General features: G+C 42.2%; 1 protein-coding gene across 1 annotated transcript; it reads right to left on the bottom strand.

Moving 5' to 3' along the window:
* On the bottom strand, window positions 1-15,915 carry kitb (KIT proto-oncogene, receptor tyrosine kinase b). The gene is made up of 21 exons (XM_070913819.1): window positions 15,861-15,915; window positions 13,897-14,175; window positions 13,486-13,770; window positions 11,879-12,018; window positions 10,853-11,021; window positions 9,367-9,556; window positions 8,773-8,888; window positions 8,518-8,632; window positions 6,921-7,108; window positions 6,237-6,343; window positions 5,344-5,470; window positions 5,091-5,195; window positions 4,438-4,548; window positions 3,553-3,691; window positions 3,363-3,430; window positions 3,180-3,271; window positions 2,497-2,619; window positions 1,793-1,904; window positions 1,415-1,514; window positions 942-1,047; window positions 1-144 (listed from the first exon to the last, which is right to left on the bottom strand). Exons 1-21 carry the CDS (start codon window positions 15,913-15,915, stop codon window positions 1-3), a joined length of 2,871 nt encoding a protein of 956 aa, XP_070769920.1.
* Window positions 15,916-20,812: the final 4,897 nt, after the last annotated feature.

Raw genomic sequence — 20,812 nt, 5'->3', positions numbered from 1 at the left:
TCAGACATAGTCCAGGAAGACATCAGCCGTGTTTTGCAGTAAAGGCTGGGTGGGGGCTGTCGTGCTGCAGACTGAGCTCAGCCTTCGCGATGGCGCCCTCTGCTGCTCTGGATGACCTGGAGCGTTGCTCAGTCTCAGGTACACCTGAGGAACAACACAAGTTTGAGGTTCATGGGAGTTTTGATGATACTGCTTTTTCACCAATAATGTACTGAGAATATAACAAGCCAAATCTCAATGTCATATGCACAGTAAAGGTAAACATTCAGTGAGACACTCATCCAACATCGCATCCAACTTTATTTTTTGTTTTTTAGCTTTTTGTTTCATAGTAGAGAGCCGATGGGAGAGAGGTGAATGGGAGTTACATGGTCAGTGTCTCTTTAGTGAATCTAAAGGGTCATCAGATTACAGGTGATTAAATAAAAAAATGACAAATAGTTTTGTCTCTTCAGGCCTCAGAAAATCACTCTTCAACTGAACTGCTCACATGTTCACAATTCATACATATGCAACATGTTATGAGGATCACAAGGAGACGTGGTTTTGTATTACGGAGTCCCACGCAAATAAGGTTCAGAACCACTCAACACTTGTTCCAACATTTCCCATAATTCAACTTGACAACAGCGACTTGTTAGAACCTCCCTACCTAATAAATGCCCATATCTCTCTGTTCTTCATCAACTGCATGCTCCTTCTTTGTTATGCAGGCTTTCTGTGGTAAATTTGTGATCCTCAAACCCAAACCGAGATAACCCTCATGGCATCAAGAGGGTTCATTTTTTTCTCACACACAAATGACACAGTTCGATACCTTTGCTCTCTTTGTTTCCTGTCTGTATCTACACTGCCATTCTCTAATAAAGACTTAAATCAAATATATCTAAAAAAAACAATAAGAAATAACATGTCTGTAATTTCATGGTTCCTTCACCTACATTCTTGGTTTTTTCTGACAGCAGTAGCTCAGTCCTCTCCACCAGTTTCCTGAAGGAAGGCCTTTTCAAAGGATCATGGCTCCAACAAGACAACATCATGTCGTACCTACAGAGGTGAGAATGGGATTAGTTTCAACACTTTCTACAGTGTACAGATTTAATGCACGCTCAGTTGCAGCCAGTATAAAACTAAACAAAGAAGTGGGTCATACAGCTCTATACCAAATTGAACTCATAACTTCTGTTTCATGCTTTTTTGAGCAAAAATGCCGAATGTTTGCTTCTCCAATGTGAATTGCTGCTTTTGTCAGATTGTTATATTGGATTTTAGACTGCTGCTTGCAAGACATTGTGTAGACAAAACAATCGATTGATTCATTGATTGTTCATTCATTGATAAAAATGATTGGCAGACGAATCGATAATAGAAAATAATGATTAGCCGCAGCTCACTCTCACAGACGCACACTTACATCTCGGCGGGAGCAGACTCAGGCCTGCTCATCCTGTGGCCCTCTTGAATCATCCTATAAAATGCTGAGCCCACCTGCATCCCAGGGTATGGGCTGTTACCTGCAACACACATACAGTCGTCACACACTTTCAATCATTTTGTGTCATTCATGTCAAAAGTCATGGATTCATGAAATGATGCTGGTTTCTGGAGCTACATTATGTATCACAATCAATATGATGTTGCATGATTCACCCCGCTAAGTGATGTTGCTGCTTGGGAGCATCACCAGAGCCTCTACTAAGGCCTCAGTCAGCTCAAATGGAGGAGCAATGATAATAATGGCTCAGGCATTATGAAACAGCTGCAACAGCACAGCTCTAACTGGAAATGTTACCCAGAGAGAAGATTTCCCAGAGCAGGATGCCGTAAGACCAAACGTCACTCTCAAAGGTGTAGACACAGTCGAAAATACTCTCAGGAGACATCCACTTGACCGGCACACGAGCCTGCAGGAGGGAGAGCCACCATTACAAGAGCAGCATGGACCATGTTGAACAAAAACACACAATATCGCTTCTTTAAAAGGTCAGAAATGTCCAAAAAGATAGAGTGATGAAGAGTAAAGCTTGAGCTGAGACAGTGAGCAGGCACATTTTCTGTGAATTCTTTCATCTGTAATAATGAATATATTCTTCCAGGGCTGAAACTAGTCAATGAATCAATAACCAGCAGCTATTTTCATAATCAATTAATTGTTCATTGTCATGACATTACATTACTTTTTTGTCTTATATGATTGTAAACTGTTTTATCTTCAGCTTTTGGAGTGTTGACTGGACAAAACAAGTAATTAGATGACGTCAGCTTGGGATTTAGGACATTTCATAGACCAGATGGTTAATTGATAATGAATATCATCATTAGTTGCGGCCCTACGTTCTTCACATCTAAATACTGTACACATTGTTTTAGAACGGTGAACAGTTCTGGCACAGTGAGGAGATGTACGGTATGTGTGTCAGTAGGAAAGAGAGAGAAGGAACAAAAGAAGGAGGGAAGTATGAAGGGTCAGAGAGAAAAAGCGTCAGACAGACTCACGTTGCCCCGGAGCACATAGCTGGCGTCGGTGGTGATGTCTCGTGCCAACCCAAAGTCACAGATCTTTGCCACCCTGCCGTGAGTCAGCAGAATGTTTCTGGCAGCAAGATCCCTGTGGATACACTACACACACACACACACACACACACACACACAAACACGGAAATGAGCACTGACATTGTAACTGGTTTCTGCAGCGAATGACTGACACACAGCACACATGTACAAATGAGGCGAGGCGAGTCAAACTTTACAAACACAAAAGGCTAATTGACAGTGCTTGACACAAGACATAAAATGCACTAACATTATGTATTTGGCAAAAACAATTAAATTAAATCAATTATACAAAAGAATTACAGTCTAGACATAAATGGAAAATAGAGCCTAATTTAATAAAAGCAACAAAAGTGCAGTCAGAGAAACTGAATTAGGAAAACAAGGCCTTTAATTTAAATTTAAGATTGTGAGGAAGCTGGTTTCATCTGTGTGTAGTATAAGGGTCTAATCTAAATGCAGCTTCACCACGTTTAGTTCTGACTGTATGGACGCTGTTAGCTGACAGCAATGCACAGCCTGCGGGCCCTGAGCCATAGCGTGATTTATAAACTAGCAGCAGCGCCTTTTAAATCTCCCCCGTAACTACTCTATAAATTTAAGCACACAGTCTGTTAAAGCCTTACGTTCTTTGAAGTAATGTACTCCATTCCTTTGGCCACCTGGTAGGAGAAGCTGAGGAGATCTTCAGCGTCCAGAGACAGCTCATCGATGTCATCTAGATAAAGATTACATGGTTTGCTTTAGTGAATGAAACCAGGAGTTTACACAGACTCTGCTATGGGAGGTGAGGAAAAAAGACTTTTTACCTGAGTGGGAAGACCTGTCTTTCTCAGAGGGACGCATGGGCATATATGCTGTACCAGTCACCTCTCTGCTGCACACACACACACACACACACACACACACACACACACACACACACACATAAGCATTACATGTTGTTAAAGTAACCATGTTACAAATGCAATCACAATTTAAATACACACACATACACACCTTGCAGGCTCCGTTTGGTTCGAGACGTTGCGATAGTAACCATCACCAACCTGGGAGTTAAGGAAGGACTCTCTTTTCCTGCGCAGGAAGTTGAGGAGGTCGCCATAGCAACAGTACTCTGTGATCACCAAAATTGGGCCTGGCAAGATATAAAAAGAAACCTCGCTCACTGGTTTTCAAACCATATGACAGCTTATAACAATGAAAAAGAAACAGAGAGCCAAAGCTCTAACAATGAGCCAAAAGAAGATGGTGTGTGTAATGTTGCCTCAGTCAGGTTGACAGGAATTAGTTTCATTTGACTGTCGCAAGGCAGGACATGTAAAGTGCATTAAGACAGGTTTGAACAGTATGCGTGTTTAAAAGCTGACATCAATATTATTGTGTTGAAACATATTGAACAAATGTGTGTCAATATCTTGAAATTAGGACCTTTCATGTCTGGCAACTGTTCAGTGTTTCTTTCCTAATAACATACTCGTGCATACTTGTGTGAATCCAATCTAAATGCTGCATTATAATCAATGTTGAGGGCCAGACAGGTAGATAATATTGATCGACTGCTCAGTACATTTGTGACAAGTCAAACTGCATCATGTTTTCGTATCAGAGCCGGGTGGTACTGACTGTCCAATATCTGATTTTTAATAAAAGGCCATTATTGGCTGGACATAGCAGCAAGTCAGCATATCATCACATGTCTGCACTTGCTACACAACCCCTCCAAACAATACCTATTACCATAAAACAAAATCTGTCAATAAATATGTCATAAACGTTAGAGAGTTGTAGTGTCCAGGATAAATTTAGCCAAAAATCTCTCACATGTAAATTTCCTAAGGAGTGAACTAAGTCTGGTGTCCGTGTTAAAGCTGCTGCTCTCACCTCCGACAGTACAGGCCCCCAGCAGGTTGACAATGTTCACGTGGTTTCCAAGGTAACTGAGAACCTTCAGCTCTGACATCAGCGCCTCCTTCTCCGTAGAGTGAGCGTTGGCTGTGATGACATTATCAGGACATTTATAAACTCTTACAGCGTCTCACTCGTGACACAGTGTAATCACTCCCTATTTACTTAACAGAGCACTGTATTTGCTGTCCACCATTTATTTGAGTGTTCAAATTGAGTATGAAATGTATGCACTATATAATTCCCGCAATAAAGCGAAAAAAGTAGTATTGTTTCGCATTTCAACTGGAGGAACCAGCTACTACATTTAGCTCCTGTAGGATGGTTCCAGATTGCATAAAATTAGATGAAAATAGACGCTTTCTGATGGTTCAGGAGCTCTCAGTGCGGTTTCACTGGTCAAACATAGACCCCCATGACAAATACAACTGTGTATACCGCTTCATTCACAAAACAAGAAAGAACTGGATGACTCTAGTATCTAATATTAAGACTGCGGGGGGGGAGGGGTCTTTCATTTTGTGTATTATCATTAAAACCAAAGTTCTATAAATATATAGGGAATGAGAGAACAAGGAGACACAGCCACAGAGACAGAGAGATAAAAACAGACCAACACACACACTTACGTTTGAGCATCTTAACAGCGACGGTTGTAACAGTATCTGCAGAGCACAGTCCATATGCTGTGGCCCTCACAACCTTTCCAAAAGCCCCAGAGCCCAGGGTTTTACCTGTGGGAACACACACACACAAACCATTGTCATTTTACAATTAATTTAAGATCGCTACCAGACATGAATAATACAAAACACAATAATAACCACACTAGCTAGCATGCCTGTACATACTATAGCTACACAAACATGGACGCTGTCATACCGAATCGTAGTTTCTGTCGAGGAAACTCCCATTTGGAGTCATACGGCAGCTGGGTGGGATCAATATAAATGTAGTTGTTGCCATGGATACTATCAATGACCTTCCACTGGATTTGGAACTTTGGTTTCTGTTAAAGTTTGGAGAGGAAAGAGGGCTTTATACAGATGATGTTGACGTTAGATCAGCTTCCTGATATTGTTTACATGTGACTACATGATTGTACAGCTTACATGTTTTCTCATCACTCTTCTATTCAATTTTCAGATTACTCGATGCACTTTAGTTGTCAGCCTGTGTCTAGACTATCCCCTGATGATCCCACTGTGAATTCATAAACTAGTTCTCAAGGAGTCTGACTCATCCGAGTGCAGTAAGAGCAGCATGCTGTGGGGGCACATTAATGGCTCGAGGCGTGATCAGAGTGTCAAAAAAGCCTTTAACTACAGCATGTCTGCACTTTGAATGGCTGATTGATTCATTTCAAATTCATTAAGACACATTCATATTGATTAAAGAGGACATACTTCCACTCTTATCTGCTGAATATCGTTACCAAATGCAGCAAACAAAAAAAAGTTTAGTCTGAAAGCTGCTTCTAACTTTAACCATAATCAGGATGGAGGCATGAGTCATTAGGAAATGAGAGTGGGCATTTTTCCAGAAACTATTGCAGCCATTTATGATGCAAACTGCATATCAATGGTGGTAGATGAACTTCATTTAACATTGACGTCTACGAATCTTTAAACACATTTTGAAACTAATTCATGGGCTTGATGGCCATAGATTTATGTGATTTACGAGAGATTTATGAGCCTACTTTCACTCAGATTAAATAACGTTCCTTCATTGCATTAATGATATTGCAATTTATGATTTGCTTCCTGTCTTACCTGCATGTATTTATAGAGCAGCACCACTAGAATGAGGCTGAGTAAGACGCCAGTGGCCACCATGCCGATTAGAAGAGGAGTGAAGAGTTTATGGGGGACGAGGCGTTCTGGGAGGAAACACACACACCAGAGTAATCAGTAATGGGGCATTGAAGTATACACCACATTTAGTTAGTAGCACACACTCAAACACACAGGCCCTGTTTGCACCTGGTATTAACATGCGTCTTGGGTGATCCGAGTGGACAGCTCTAAATACAGGTGTGAATGCAAGATGCATTGAGGACACATTGAGATCTGATCGACTTAATACCAGGTGTTAACAGGGCCACAGACACGCCATCTTCCTTCCAGCTTTAAGACAGACAGCTGCAGCAGTGGTGTTTGTTTGTGTGACAAGGATTAGCGAGTCTATACCATATAATCCCAGCCTGCATAGTCAGCATACACTAATCTTATTCAATCTGCACCCAGTAGCCACACACCTGGCCTCGGCAGACACAGGGTCAGAGGGTTTGGTTGTTTGTGTGACTCTGTGTGTGTGTATATGTGTACTATGTGTGTGCACTAATACAATGTCTCTGTGGTATGGTATATATGAGATAACACAGACAGTGGAGCCCCTCCTCTATTAGCTTTCTGTGTGTGTGTGTGTGTGTGTGTGTGTGTGTGTGTGTGTCGTACCACTGATGGAGAACAGTGTGTAGGCCTCTTCCCCCTCTGTGCTCGCCACACACTCCAGCGTGTGATAGTGTGCGTGCTCCTTGCTCACGTTCAGTCGACTCTCCACCTCACTCCTACCAAAGGTGGACTCTGTCACCATGGTGACCTCCGTAGTCTCCCATTGGGTGGCATTGGGAAGGTGTGAGCACCTGTTGAGGGGTTATTAAGTTGCTTAAGGTCACATTTTCCTCTCTCAGCTCTACATCAGAGTGAGGTTTAGCATTTACGCTTCAATGCAGCGATAACAGTACAACAGTATATATGTTAACATATAATATGTTTATACTCTATAACTTGACTCTTGTAGCAACTGATAATATAAGGTCTTATCTTCCTGGTTACTTCTGTTCGCCAACAATATAAAAAGTTCTTTCTTTCACAAATTCTGGCATCTACCCCCGTTCCTCAAGTCCTCCGAAGCTGTTCTTAAAATAATGATTGCAATCTTGTCTCTGTCCTGTTGCTTGTCTTCATGAGCCAGAAGCCTTTTTTCTGTTGCTGTCCTCCACAAATACTATTACACACTTCCAACTGGGTGTCTGACAATGTCATGGATTATTTAAAGGTTCTTGAAAGAAAACAAAAGGTTGTTTACATGAGACAACGAGATATTAATGGGGATGCTGTTATCTCAAGAAAACAAACCCCTTGTTTTCCCAGGATAATGAGATAATTATCCTGTTATTGCGAGATAATTAACTTGTGATGTTGGTAAAAAGATTGCCACCACGGCCATTCTCAGCTTCTGTACTAATTGATTTATTTTGTGCGTAAATCAATTAATTGTTTAGTCTATAAAATGTCCAAAACAAATCAAATGCTTTACCAGGGCTCAAAGTGCCATGTTGTGTTGACCAACAGTCAACTGCTTATTTGTTTTGAACGCTAATGAGGCTGTGAGATGACATAAACCTATTTACCAACTTTTTTCAGCTCCCAGGAGCATCTCCTGCTCTCAGAGGAACTGCCAGGCAAAACAACAGAGGATGAATCATGTCTGAGATGTAGTGAGTAAAATGGTCTGAAGTTACACTGCTTTTAATATGAGCAGCATAAATCCAAGGAGCCCCATGTTTTTAGTTATATATCGATTGGTAAATTTATATACATAAAAAAATATTTATTATTTCTATATCTTATTGCTTATATAGCAAAATTGAGAACCTTTGAAACAAAACGGGTAAACAACATGAAAATTAAAGCCAATGCCTTCCTAAAACATTCCTGATCAGGAATGAACACATTAATGATGTGATGCAGTGATTTATCACAATAACTGCTTATGTTGACATATTTGTAAATCATCATCACTTGCTAGAACCCATCTGATCTCTCCTCTTGCTATTTTCACCAGATCAACTTTTAACATCTCCTTTATGAATACAGACAGTCTATCAGTCTCTCCATAGATGAAGAAAATACAGCTTCACACCCAGCTTGTGATAATACAGCAGCTGTGTATCATCATCTTTTCGGTTTTATTCCGATGTAAACAATCTAATATAGCAAATAAAGTAACATCAGCCCTCTTTTGATCAAAGTAGTGCTAGATATATACCTGGTGTGGGGCATCTCACAGAAGTACCAGCTGATTTTAGGGACTGGGTAACCAGCAGCAATGCACCGCACCTGTCCGTCAACAGGCCCCTCCTGGGCGATGATAACTGGCTTACCTTGTAGAGAAAAGGGTGGGCAAAGTGATGGAAAAGAGAGACACATATTTAACATATACAACATAAAGATATTGAGTTACTGAAGTGTTTTTTTTCATGTTAACATCCACCTCAAGAGCAGAACTGTGAGAGCTACTTACTGTTGACGTACACGTGGAATGAGTGATCGACAGATGCATCCTCATGACTGGCTGAGAACTTATAGATCCCGCCCTCCGAGCCGAGAACCCTCACTAGTCTGAGCTCGCTGATGTATCTGATAAAACAAACATTTAAATGTACCTGTGTGTGTATGTAGTGGGAAAATACAACACATCCCTTTAACACCCTTAAAAGTCTATTTTAGGTCACAGGTATTTGCTGTGGTGCCGTCTTGACTCTAGCAAGGAACCATAGCCTTTTCTGAATGATCTTGGTGTATTTTCAGCTGTCTATAATTACCATTTATTGGGGTCTTGATCCTTACAAGGTAATGACTGTCAAAGAGAGTGACGTATGTCTTGCAAGTGTTCACATTCTTTGCTGTATATTCTGTATAAAAGCAGACCACTCTGAGGTGCAGTACGGTCAGCCGGGCAGGGACAATTGAGTTGCTGTCGGGACCGTCCGTCTGCAGACGTGAATAAAACCACAAGAACTACTCCCTTGTTGCCAGTCTTCTGTTTTTCCTGAAATTCCCACGACAGTGTACATGCATGTGTGCTTGCAGTTGATATACTGTGAACTCACTGTACCTGTATTTGCGGCGGTGGATAGTGATGACATGCTCTGTGGTGTTGAGGAGCTGTTTGCCGTTGTAAGACCAGGACAGGGGGTTGGGTGCCGGATAGGCATCAAATTCTACTCTGAGGCTCAGGCTCTCCCCCTCTTTAACATCAGCCTGGACTGGATCCCGGCTTCCCAACATGGTTATGAACCCCTGCTCTGGAGGACAAAAGAAATATACATAGTTAGGGTAAAAGTATATACTTAACACTGTAGTGCATCTAAGTACAAGTGTTGCAGATAAGGCTGTACCGTAGATGCTTTATGTGTCATTAGTCTATTCAGTAAACATTCAGTGTCTGCAGTCTGTCCAGACTCTTACAATATATGTAGTGAAGACTTGGGAGGAATTTAATAAAAGATATAAAGTGTATTTTTTGGCTAAATGGAAGTTATCACTATAGTGATGATACATATGTGTGATCGTGTGATTCCGTTAACGCTCAAAATTCAGAATGAGGCAGGAAGTGAAAAAAGTAGAATGGACAAAGTACAGCCTGTACTGTACTAGTTACTGTTTACTCATTGTGTCATCCCAGTCAACATGTGTGTGAAATCTGGAATCGCCCAATTCATTCTTAAATTATAGCTAAAAACCTATTTTGAGGTTGCAATGACTTTTGACCCTTGAGTCAAAAGTGCCACCTATTCAGTGTCCGATCAACTGTGAAATATGGTCATCAGTTCTTGAGTTATGACCAAGGTCATTTTGAGGTCACAGTGACCTTTGACCATTAAGTCAAAAGTGTAGTTGGGTGGGTTTGGTGTTAGGGGTCTTGCTTAAGGTGGCAGCGAGGAAGGGGCACGCAATTCCTCACCAGTTAATACAGTTAACCAGTTAACCATAGTCTCAGTATTTTACTGATGATCGTTCATGTAAATTAGACTCTAAACTTTGCGTGTTGCGTCTCAAAAGTGCAACAAATGTGCCAAAATCATGTGATGTGACGTGACAAACTGGAAACAGCAGATTGTGTGGACGGAGCGCTCACTCCTGGCTGTTGAGAAAACAGTTTGTATTCACTCTGTGCAGAACAAACCTCCAGACATGACTGGAACAGATCATTTGGGCACTTGTGGCAAAAATCTACGCGGCTTTTAGAACTTTCTTCCCTTTCACCACACCTGTTTGTGGCCTAACTCGTGTCTAGACTAGCTTTGATTTCAGACATTCTCACCAGTCTATAATAACACTCTGATAGCTGTTTCCCCAAGGCGCCTTCATGCTAATTTGCATACTATGCAAATGAGAGATCATAAATCCTGAAAACGTTGTTTTAGGAGTAAATACTGGTGTCAGAAGGTAAGTTTTAGTTGAGTGTTTTTCTCTGAATATTGTGAAGGAGAGGTGGCGGTGAGGAAGAGGAAGCCAGATAATGTTGGCGTAAGATCCAGTTGGTGGCATTGTGTGTGTGTTGCATGCGTGAAAACCAGTACACCATCACCAACACTCACCGCGGACATCCAGCTGCAGCGCTGTGGCACTGGTGCCTCTCTCGTTGTGGCCCTGGCAGCGATAAGTACCCGAGTCTGATTGGTTGACAGCTGTGATCAAGAGCGAGGTGGCACGTTGATAACCACGGGAACCGGACAGGATGTGTGAGGCGTGGGATTCATCCGGACGCTGCAGGGCATCGGGGGCGAAGGTGAGCGATGGACCATCAACAGGTCACACAGATCCATTGTTTTCAAGGTATCAGAATCAGAATCAGAATCAGAAATAGTTTATTGATCCCCGGGGGGGAAATTGTATAGTACCGGTGCTCCCATTCAAGAGTAGAAAGCAGCATAAATTTAGAAATAAAAGTATGTACAAAATCTAAAAAAATAAGAAATAGAAAATAAGAATATACACATTTACAATATTTAAGTGAAAAATAAACGTAAAATGTATGTATTGCACTATTGTGTATGACTATATATGTATTGCACTGACATTTAAGAATACGTAATAGTGAGATAGAATATGTATCATGTGTTCTTAAACAGGGCTGTAGCTAAGATTTTAAAAATACTCAGCCACCAACCAAACTCTATAAAATGAGTATGAGTAAAGAAATCACAATATTTCACAAATTATGTTTGTAAATTATATCTCTTTAATGTTGTTTCAAAGCCTCTCTGCTCTCATCATTATTTGCCTAAAAACTGTTTAATTTAAAAATATTTAGCGTAAAAAAATTTCTTACAAAACCCAGCATGTAATATGTGTGTAATTGTAGAATGTAAACTCTTCTTCATGTCATCAAACCCGCCAAATTCCCAGAAATAGACCTGACCTCAGTGTCCTCTGTGGTAGCTATGGCCCTCAAAACATCTAACTAAATATTTGGCTTTTTCTTGCATTGGTCGGGGTACATTTTCAAAAAAAAAAAGCCTGATAGAAACATAGAAAGCTTCACATCTTGACAGTCAGACTCCCGGACATACAGACAGAGGAGAAGCAGCCTGTCTACCAGACAATCTCTGCATCTGTCTCACCGCTGTTGAAGGGAAATCCCACTTGAGACTGAAGTCCGGGTTGATGTTGGTGGAGCTGCAGGTAATCTCAAACTGCTCTCCTTTCCTCAGAATAACGGGGTCTTTCTGGGAGAGCGTGACCACCGGAGGCACCTCCGCCACTGGATCAAGAGATGCAAAAAGCAACATTATCATAAGTGATACACCTGATTAGCTCACTGACATAAAGGGTGTGTGACTCCTGTTTGTTCAGTGGCAGGTAATTCTTTAGTGGACAAACACACACTAACGACAATGCACTCAAGTACAGTATTTACATACACAGACACTTGCGCACGTATGAACCGGATGATTCATTCCCAACATTAAATCCCTGCTGACGTCACGACAGTGGCTGTGTTTGACGAAGACTGCGGTAGTTCTATTTACCCCAAACACGGCCTTCATGCACCGTTACAAAAGCTTTGTTCAGTATGGGACTCTAATCCCTGTGCTCCTCCCTCCCTCACGTCTCTTTTCTCACTCCCTCTCTCCATCAGTCAGAAGGACATTACGCCCCGGCTCCTCCCAGCTCGTCTCTGTTTACACTTCTTCCCACTGCAGACCAGACTGAAAATGCTGAGTGCAGGGACTCTGACGCACACTTAAAATGCTTTTATGGTTATGTTTCCATTTAATACAGCTCATAAGAAAAACTATGAGCGAAACCTCTTTTGCCAAACACATCTGCAATGTGGATAGTTGAAGGAAGCTTTTTTTTTTATTGCTGTGACTACCACTGAGCTCTGCCAGGATGCATTATGGTAGATTTGTGGCCATGCTAGCGGCTCTAGGAATGGCAATGTCGGTCTGTCGGCCAGCCCACATCTCTTGTCCAAACTGAAGCATCTCAACAACTATTAGACTGATTGCCATGAAGTTTTGTAGAGACATTAATGGTTCCAATACTTTGTTTATGACCAAACACCCGCAAAAGTAACGGCAATCCCATCAACCTCGGCTCTACTGTGTGTTTACTGTGAATTAGGATATGTTAGCATGATAATTATAACATTAAACCTGTTTACTATCAGCACGTTAGCTGTCTTTGGGAGCATGTTTGCATGCTGACATTAGCATTTAGCTCAGAGCACCATCTTGCCTAAGTACAGCCTCACAGTGCTGCTTGCATGGCTGTAGCCTCTTAGTCTTGTTTGTGTACGTATGCATATCATATGTCTATCAATCACAAGTCATATTTTCAACATTTGAGAATGCCAGATTTTGACTTCTTATTACTCTACTTTGCGATGAGCATCAAGATACCACTTTTCTTAAAACATGTGATTATGTATCTTCTGATATCAGAAGAAGGCTACTTACATTGCCCAGCTTTATTGTTTGAAACCAGTTGTGAGGTTGTGGGTAGTCACAAGTATTGAACGCAAACGCAGATGCTTTGGCTTTACCTTCCACTGACTAATTACTGAGAGCTGACTCTTACCCTTTTAGCTTTATTATCACCCAAATGACAAATCTAGTGAAGCTTTGCCACATGGAAAACCATTACACACTGGTGTGATACCCTTTTACTGACATGAATTATAGTTTCCGGAAACAAGAACAATCCCATCACATGTCTCACTCACCAAGTCGTACATCCACAGTGTATTGGCCCGACGTCACTTTGACTCCACCAAGCTGTCCCACACATACGTAACAGCCCTCATACTCCTTTCTCACATTGCTGATGATGACGCCTCGCTGGAGGTTGCTGCGGTAACTCATAACAGAGGGCAAAGGTCGTCCGTCGCAGGTCTCCAAAGCCAGGAGGGTGACCTCGGGGTCGGTCACAAGACAGGGGATGGTGCAGTTCTCACCTGCACGCACCAGGATGACGTTCACCATGGTGCGCTGGAAGGCATTCTGGGCATCTGAGGAGATGAAAGAGAGAGGATTTTGAGTTGGGGAGGGGAGGGGAGATTTTGGGTTGATGGGTTGGGATGTTTTTAGATGGACACGTGCCATCACATGCCTCTCCCCCGACCTTGAACACCCACCTTTCACGTATACATAGATGGAGCTGTGTTCCAGTGTGCTGTTGTTGACACACACGTAGCGACCCATGTGGTAGGACTGCGCCGCCGGCACCTTGACATATGTCACTCCGCCCTCCTCCACCTCTCCCTCCAGCCTGCGAGCCCTCTCCCTCTGCCACCTCAACCTGGACAGGGTGCCAGATGCCGTCGTGGCGTTGTCATGGCAACGCAGCTCCAGCTTCCCCCTCTTGGGAACCACTACGTGAAGCCCGCCGGGGGAGATGACTGGCTCGCACCACGCTGGAACAGAAGACAAACAGCATGGTTGACGTATGCTGGACCTGGATGCTATTTTTGAAGGCTGGTTCAGTTTGGGCAAAGATCCAGTCCAGAAGGAGAAAAAAACTGCTGCTCTCAGTAACACTAATGTTGATGAATTACTAGCTCTAGGACGAATAGCAAGAAAGAGATAAAAATCAATGAAGAAAGCAAAAAGCAGAGCAAAATGCCCACCACAATTTCCTTAAATCCAAGACGTGTAATCAAATCGCATTTTTTGCTGACCAACACCACAAAACCTAAAGATAATAGCAAAAAAGACAAAGAATAGCAGCAAATCCTCACAACTTAAAAGCACAATTTGATTTTTTTTTCATGAAAACTGACTTAATTGACTTATTCTTATTTCATTTAACTAATCGATTATAGAATTCAATAGAATAAAGGCCCTAATGTGATGGTTAAATAGGATGTTATGATTGGCACAGAGCCCCTGAAGACAGAGTGCTATCAAACCACCATGGCTCAATTCAACAATCAATAACTATGAGCTGTCTACCCGCTGAGTAATCATGCATTAAGGGCCCTAAATCCATACCCTGAAGATGAGTAAACTAAACTACAACCCCCTCCAAGTTCTTTTCTTGCTTCTTCTTGCTTTCTTTCTTTCTTTTTTTTTTTGTTGTTGCAGATTCCCACATGATAGGCGCCATTTCAAGAACAAGATTTTCATGTGACCGTTGTGCCTTCAGGCTGAGGAAGCAAGAAGGAGAGGCATGTGGATGCAAATGGGCTCCCCTTCTAAAACATCAATATATGTGTGTTTTTGCAGGCTGCGAGTGCATGTTTTAGAAACTGCTGTCTGGAAGAGCTTGTGCTTTGCAGTAGGTGCTGTGTTATTTGAGTAAGCAAAAGGTTTCGCACAAAACCCGAGGCTGTTGTGTGACTAAACACAAAGCTATCATCGCAGCAGCCAGAGCTCTTAGATGTCAAGGTGCTGCTGGGTGTGTTTCTGTTAAAAGACGTGTGTATCTGCTCCTCTTTGTTCCCTCTGCTGCCAGTGCTAAGGCGCACAACCTAATCCTTTTATTTCAGGAGGATACATAATTAATCGTCCCCAAACAGTCGTCGAAACACACACACACACACACACACACACACACACACCTGTTGCCTGTCGGGAGAGGCAGCCCAGAGGCATCTCCTGCGTACCTCGACACACAGTAGTTATGCAAATGAGCCCTGATATGATCTGTAGACATGAGCTGACAGGTTGATCAGACTGCACCGTTAAACACCGCTTTATGGAAAAGGCGAATTAAGAGCAAAAGTCCTTAAATAGTGACATTAACAAAACGTGGGACAATCATTTGGAGGCGGAACAACACTTCAGTCATCTGGAAAGACAGACTCTTAACACACATGCGAAAAGACACGGACACACAGGCTGGATTTTGTTCCAGGAGCACTGGTGATAAACGCATAAAGTTGCATACAATGAGATCAGATGAACTACGAAAGCCTCATGTCTACAGGAATATGGCCGCATCAGAATATAAAAACGTATGAAACTATTGTGGGGTAAAGAGATAAAATAAGGTCACCATGAAGTCATTATTGAGAGCACAGTCACGCCACGAGTTTACGAAAGCAATATTCCAGCAATGTGTCAACGGTTTTCTGAAAGGTTGGAGTGGTTTTCTTACCTGTTAGTGGCAGCAAAACAAAATGTGAGGCCAAAACGACCCAGTGGCATCTCATGATTAGGCGGTTTTCGAGCCTTTTACTCTACTCCATGCGTTTCAAGTGCAGGAATAACCATCCTGCGCTTAAGGGGGTGGGGGGGAGAAAAAAAAAAACACCCCACCAGATCCCATCCACCGCAACAACACAGAAATGAGCGCACAAACGCAATGGTCCGGCAGGCTGTGACTCCCCCTGATGGATCTCACTGGGGCTTAAAGACACAGTGCAGCGCCTCTCCTCCCTGATCCGCATTGGCTGGAGACTGGCCAAGGCGATGAGTCGGTTATTACCGGAATAAAAACACGGATCTTTCCAAGCCAACTTCACCTTTTCTTAGTCATTGCGAGAAAAAGAATGCAAAGAAATTCTCCAATAATGAAAGTGCTGCCTGGTATACAAATACATTTATTATTATTATTTATTATTATTATTATTATTATGGTGACAGCTTTTTTTTTCTCACTTCTTGGTCTGCTGTGATGATGGTGATGATGATGATGACAGCCCTCACTTGGCAGGAGTTTCCCTGCAGAAGTCCATTCAGTTTGTGATGCACTTCACAGTCTCACGTTGCAGCTCTAATCAACATTATCGTAGTGGTCTCACTCTTCCCAGATTTAATCAACTTTATATCCTACTAGGAGTCGATAAACGCCAGAACAAACATTTTCAGGCTCCTACACTTCCTACACCACAACAATAAGTATATTAAATATCCGGTATCAGTCATTACCAAGACTTCAGCCTGTTCAATACACATTTGTTAGAATCTTAAATGTGTCATGGTGCCGATCAAATTAGTTTTTTCTTCCACACTACCTAGTTCGTATGACTAAAAAGTATGTAAACTGAAAAAGAACCAGAAGAAATCCTGCACACTGCCGCTCACTTGAACTCTCTTTATTTGGTCACTTGCACTCACTGTTTTTATTGGTTTGTAGACCCTCATCAGGTAAGAAGCAGAGCTGGACTAACTTGCAAGGGGACCCCCGGGGCCTCACTTATTGCATTACTGGTCCAACCAAATGTGTAATTAATCAAAGAAATTGCCACAAAAACAACCTGGGGCCTTCTGGCTGGTTTTAATCCAGCCTTGTTAAGGAGGTCTACCAAAACACTGCGATGTAAATTAAGTGGTTATAAGAGACCAATAGTCTGTGGGATTTCTCATTCCTTCTTTGCCATATTCCCAAAAAGCACCCTCAAAATGATTTGAATAATTATTTAAATAGTGTGGGTTTTCATGGATTTGGATATGTGTGGGTTTTGTGTTGGTGTTGTTTGTGTTTTTACTGTATCTTTTGATCTGTGTATGTGTGTGTTTCCTGTTGCTCCTCTAAAGGAATATGAAAGGACACTGTGATCGTTGTGTTTTTTTTTCCTCACACACATGATTCATCTCTAATCTCACTGCGTGCTGTTTATGCCTTTCTCAGCACATGATGGCAAGATGAGGCTAAACAAACTGGAGCAAAGGCAGAACATTGATTTTACTCCATTAATTTCTTTTTCCAGTCTAATTTTTTGGAAAAATGTGACTAATAATGGTTTATTTTATCAGTTGAATATCACCAGAAAAAAAAAAAAACACCCATTCAGACTGGGGCTCAGCTTTAGGACTTTTGGACAGTTTTCCATCTTGATGTCCATGCGTCAATGCAAAGAGCAGCATGGGTCAGGTCAGTCATTGTGATATGGCACCATTTATGGGGGGAAATTGGGCAAAATTTTGTTTTTTGTGGGGGAAGTTTGAAGATGGGACAATGATCAAATAATCCGAGACGTGCACCTTTTGGGGAGTGAGGATGGTAAAGGGAGGGGAGGAGGTTTGGCTGAGAAGCCTGGGGTGAGAGAGGGCAGCAGCAGTGCGACCATGTGCTTGAGAAAGATGTTTTTAGAGACAGCGATGCCTCCAAGGGGTAATTTCATATTTGCACTACAAAAAGTTTTGTTGTTTCTCCCTCAAAATTGGGTCAATTTCAAAATCTGATCGCACATCTGATGTAAGGCCTCATGAGGACATGCAGCCTGAAAGCTTAACCCAGTAGTTCAACATTTGGGGAAACTGGCTTATTCCCCTTCTGGCAGAGGGATCAATGAGAGCGCAAACACTGGGAATGGGGAAACAGCTGTCTCTTATCTTAAGAGAACTAAATCTGCCTACCAGCACCTCTAAAGCTCACTAATTAACAGAGGTGCTGGTAGACTGGCAGATAGAGCTAGCCTGTTTCCATACTTTGAGCTAAGCTAACCGGCTGCCGGACAGACTAACATGCGAGTGTTATCAATCTTCTCATCTAACTCTTTGACAGAAAGTGACTAAGCCCGAACTTTAGCTTTAACGGCGGATCAACTAAACTTTTCTCCATCCAGCTGGAGACCCTCTGTTAAATATTCTGCATTCAGACAAAGGAGACCTGCACCTCAAGGTGTCAAAGTACAGTCCACCTGTTCACCAGCCTATAGTCCAGCTGCCCATATGCTCTATGAAGATGTCACTGTGTGTATGTGTTTGCTTGTGCGTCCATCAGGATCATCCAACTGTCCACTGAGTCCACATGTCATTTGAGCAGTTTATAAGCCTTTCCCTATTACATTATTCATTATTGAGGTGAGCTTCTATAGCAGATCTTGGCTGACTCACTATGACTTTGTGTGTGTGTGTGTGTGTGTGTGGACCCACAGCATGACTCACTCAGTGCTTTTAGACAGATGAGGACAGCGGTCTCACAGAGGGCAACAGAGGTTTTATACAAGAAAAATAGCCACTTAGATTAGATTACGTAATGAAAATCATTCCTCTCTCTCTCTCCTCATTCCCTCTCTCTCTCTCTCCTCATTCCCTCTCTCGTTCTCTTTCACCTTCCCCTGTCTCTCCTCTCTTCTCTCTCCTGTCTCTCCTCTCCTCTCCCTCCTCTCTTTCCTCTCTCTCCTGTCTCTCCTCTCTCCTCTCTCTCCTGTCTCTCCTCTCTCCTGTCTCTCCTGTCTCTCCACTCTCATCTCTCTCCTCTCTCTCCTGTCTCCTCTCTCTCCTCTCTCCTGTCTCTCCTTTCTCCTCTCTCTCCTTACTCCTTTTTAGTGACGCACACACACACACACACACACACACACACGCACACGCACACGCACACACACATCCTAACTCAATCACCTACAAATGGAGCTATCTTCACACCCTCAGGCAGGCACAGCACATACACCTTCTTTGCCTGTTGTCCACAAAACCACACAAGACAGATAGGAAAACACACACACACACACACACACACACACACACACACACACACACACACACACACACGCATTTCAACTCAGAGAATACCTCATTGTTTCTCTTTTCAATGATTGGCCAAAAGCTCAGCATAACCTTTTTTTCTGATGCAATCCAACACTGTTCTCTGTCTGCTGACTGGACATTGTAAACCTGATATCTGTGTCCATTTGTCTTTACTCTCCTTTAACACAGTCAGTGCAGTGGAGGTTGTTGTTTTTTGTTTTTTTAACCCACTCTGTGTGGTTGTTAAGTGTCCATCCATGGTTCAATTGTGGTGTTTCACATATCAATCAAAGAGGTGGGTCAAAAATAAAACTATGAATAAAGAACATTTTTTACTCAGAGGAACCAGGTAAGGCCCTAGATTCACTTTGATTGAATCCAGATCATTTTCCTTATTGACAACATAAAGGAACAGTTTGACATTTTGTGACATATGTGGATTATGCTGTCATATCTGTCTATTTTTTAAATCTGTACAAAAAACAAAGCACAAAAAATATGATTTGATGTTTTTTTTGGGGGGGGGGGGTTATGTGCTGGACTGTTTCTTGGCGAGGCACAGTAACTTCCTGGAGTCTCCACTGGTTGCCTGGCAACTGCTCAGTTGAAATAGTCCATCAAATAACCCCTGTGCAACCACAAGTTGTCCTTTTATGAACTTCGGTTTTCGTACAGATTAAACAAATGAGTTATAACGTGTTAATTAGTGAGCTTTAGGGGTGCTGGACTTTGTTGAACATTATCATAGAGGGAAATTCTATGTCAGCTGTGTAAATTGTTGTTTTGCAGTAAACTTCTGATGCAAAACGTCCAAGCTAAATAAATTATTTCTAATCTCAAATCTTAATTGCACATCAGTAGAAAAATGACAGTTTCTCTAATCACATTTTGCAACAGTTGTCTCATATTCTGAGGCCTTAGCTTGAAACAAGCACACATTTATTTTCACAACAGATGGATCTTTGTGGTGCAAAACAAAAGAGTAGAAACTGTCATGTTAAGCTGTTGTGATAACCATGTGTTTGATCCAAAGAGATGATGTGGATTGAAAATGTGTCATGGCACATATCTGAGTAAGCTAATATCAGTGTGTGTAATTACTGATAGCCCAATGATCGCCCTCTGTCTGGATAAATCTGATTAGCATCGACTAGGCTGTAAACCGTCCTAATCCACCGTAAGGAGAGAGGGATGGACACAAGGAGGGATGGACACAGGGAGGGATGGATGAGGGAGGGAGCAGAGAGCCAGCAAGAGACAGAGAGAGACGGGATGATACAGAGGGTGAAGGGGAAAGGAATGAGAAATAAAGGCAAACATGGTGCGCAGAGAGAGCAGAGGGGTAAAAGACAGGGATGGACTAAGAGAGGAGGGAGGAAGACAAAGAACAGCAGCAAACTACGTCAGAGCGGTTCACAGCCTGAGGGAAAACCCAGATAACCCTAACCCAGAGGACAGACCCAGCACATTCAGCTAGCCCCCCCCCCCCAAAAAAAAAACAACTAATTGAATCAAACACATGAAGCGGTACTGAACTCCTTCAAGATCGGCCTTTTGATTTTGATTTTTTCACAGTTACATTACATTACATTCAATTGCTATACTGTTCTGTGCTGCTCGGTACTGTTGTATTGA

The sequence above is a fragment of the Enoplosus armatus genome, chromosome 2 (genome assembly GCF_043641665.1).
Source record: "Enoplosus armatus isolate fEnoArm2 chromosome 2, fEnoArm2.hap1, whole genome shotgun sequence".
NCBI classification, from domain to species: domain Eukaryota; kingdom Metazoa; phylum Chordata; class Actinopteri; order Centrarchiformes; family Enoplosidae; genus Enoplosus; species Enoplosus armatus.
The sequence above is the reverse complement of the archived record's forward strand: the minus strand, read 5'-3'. Positions and strand labels throughout refer to the sequence as shown.

What these genes read in the sequence shown, in the direction of transcription:
- kitb (XM_070913819.1), bottom strand. Translation starts at nt 15,915, where the DNA reads ATGAGATGCCACTGGGTCGTTTTGGCCTCACATTTTGTTTTGCTGCCA. An exon ending in TGTGAGATGCCCCACACCAG is followed by an intron (nt 7,109 to 8,517) that starts GTATATATCTAG and finishes ACCCCTCAACAG; the next exon opens with GTGCTCACACCTTCCCAATG. An exon ending in AGTACATTACTTCAAAGAAC is followed by an intron (nt 2,620 to 3,179) that starts GTAAGGCTTTAA and finishes GTGTGTGTGTAG; the next exon opens with TGTATCCACAGGGATCTTGC.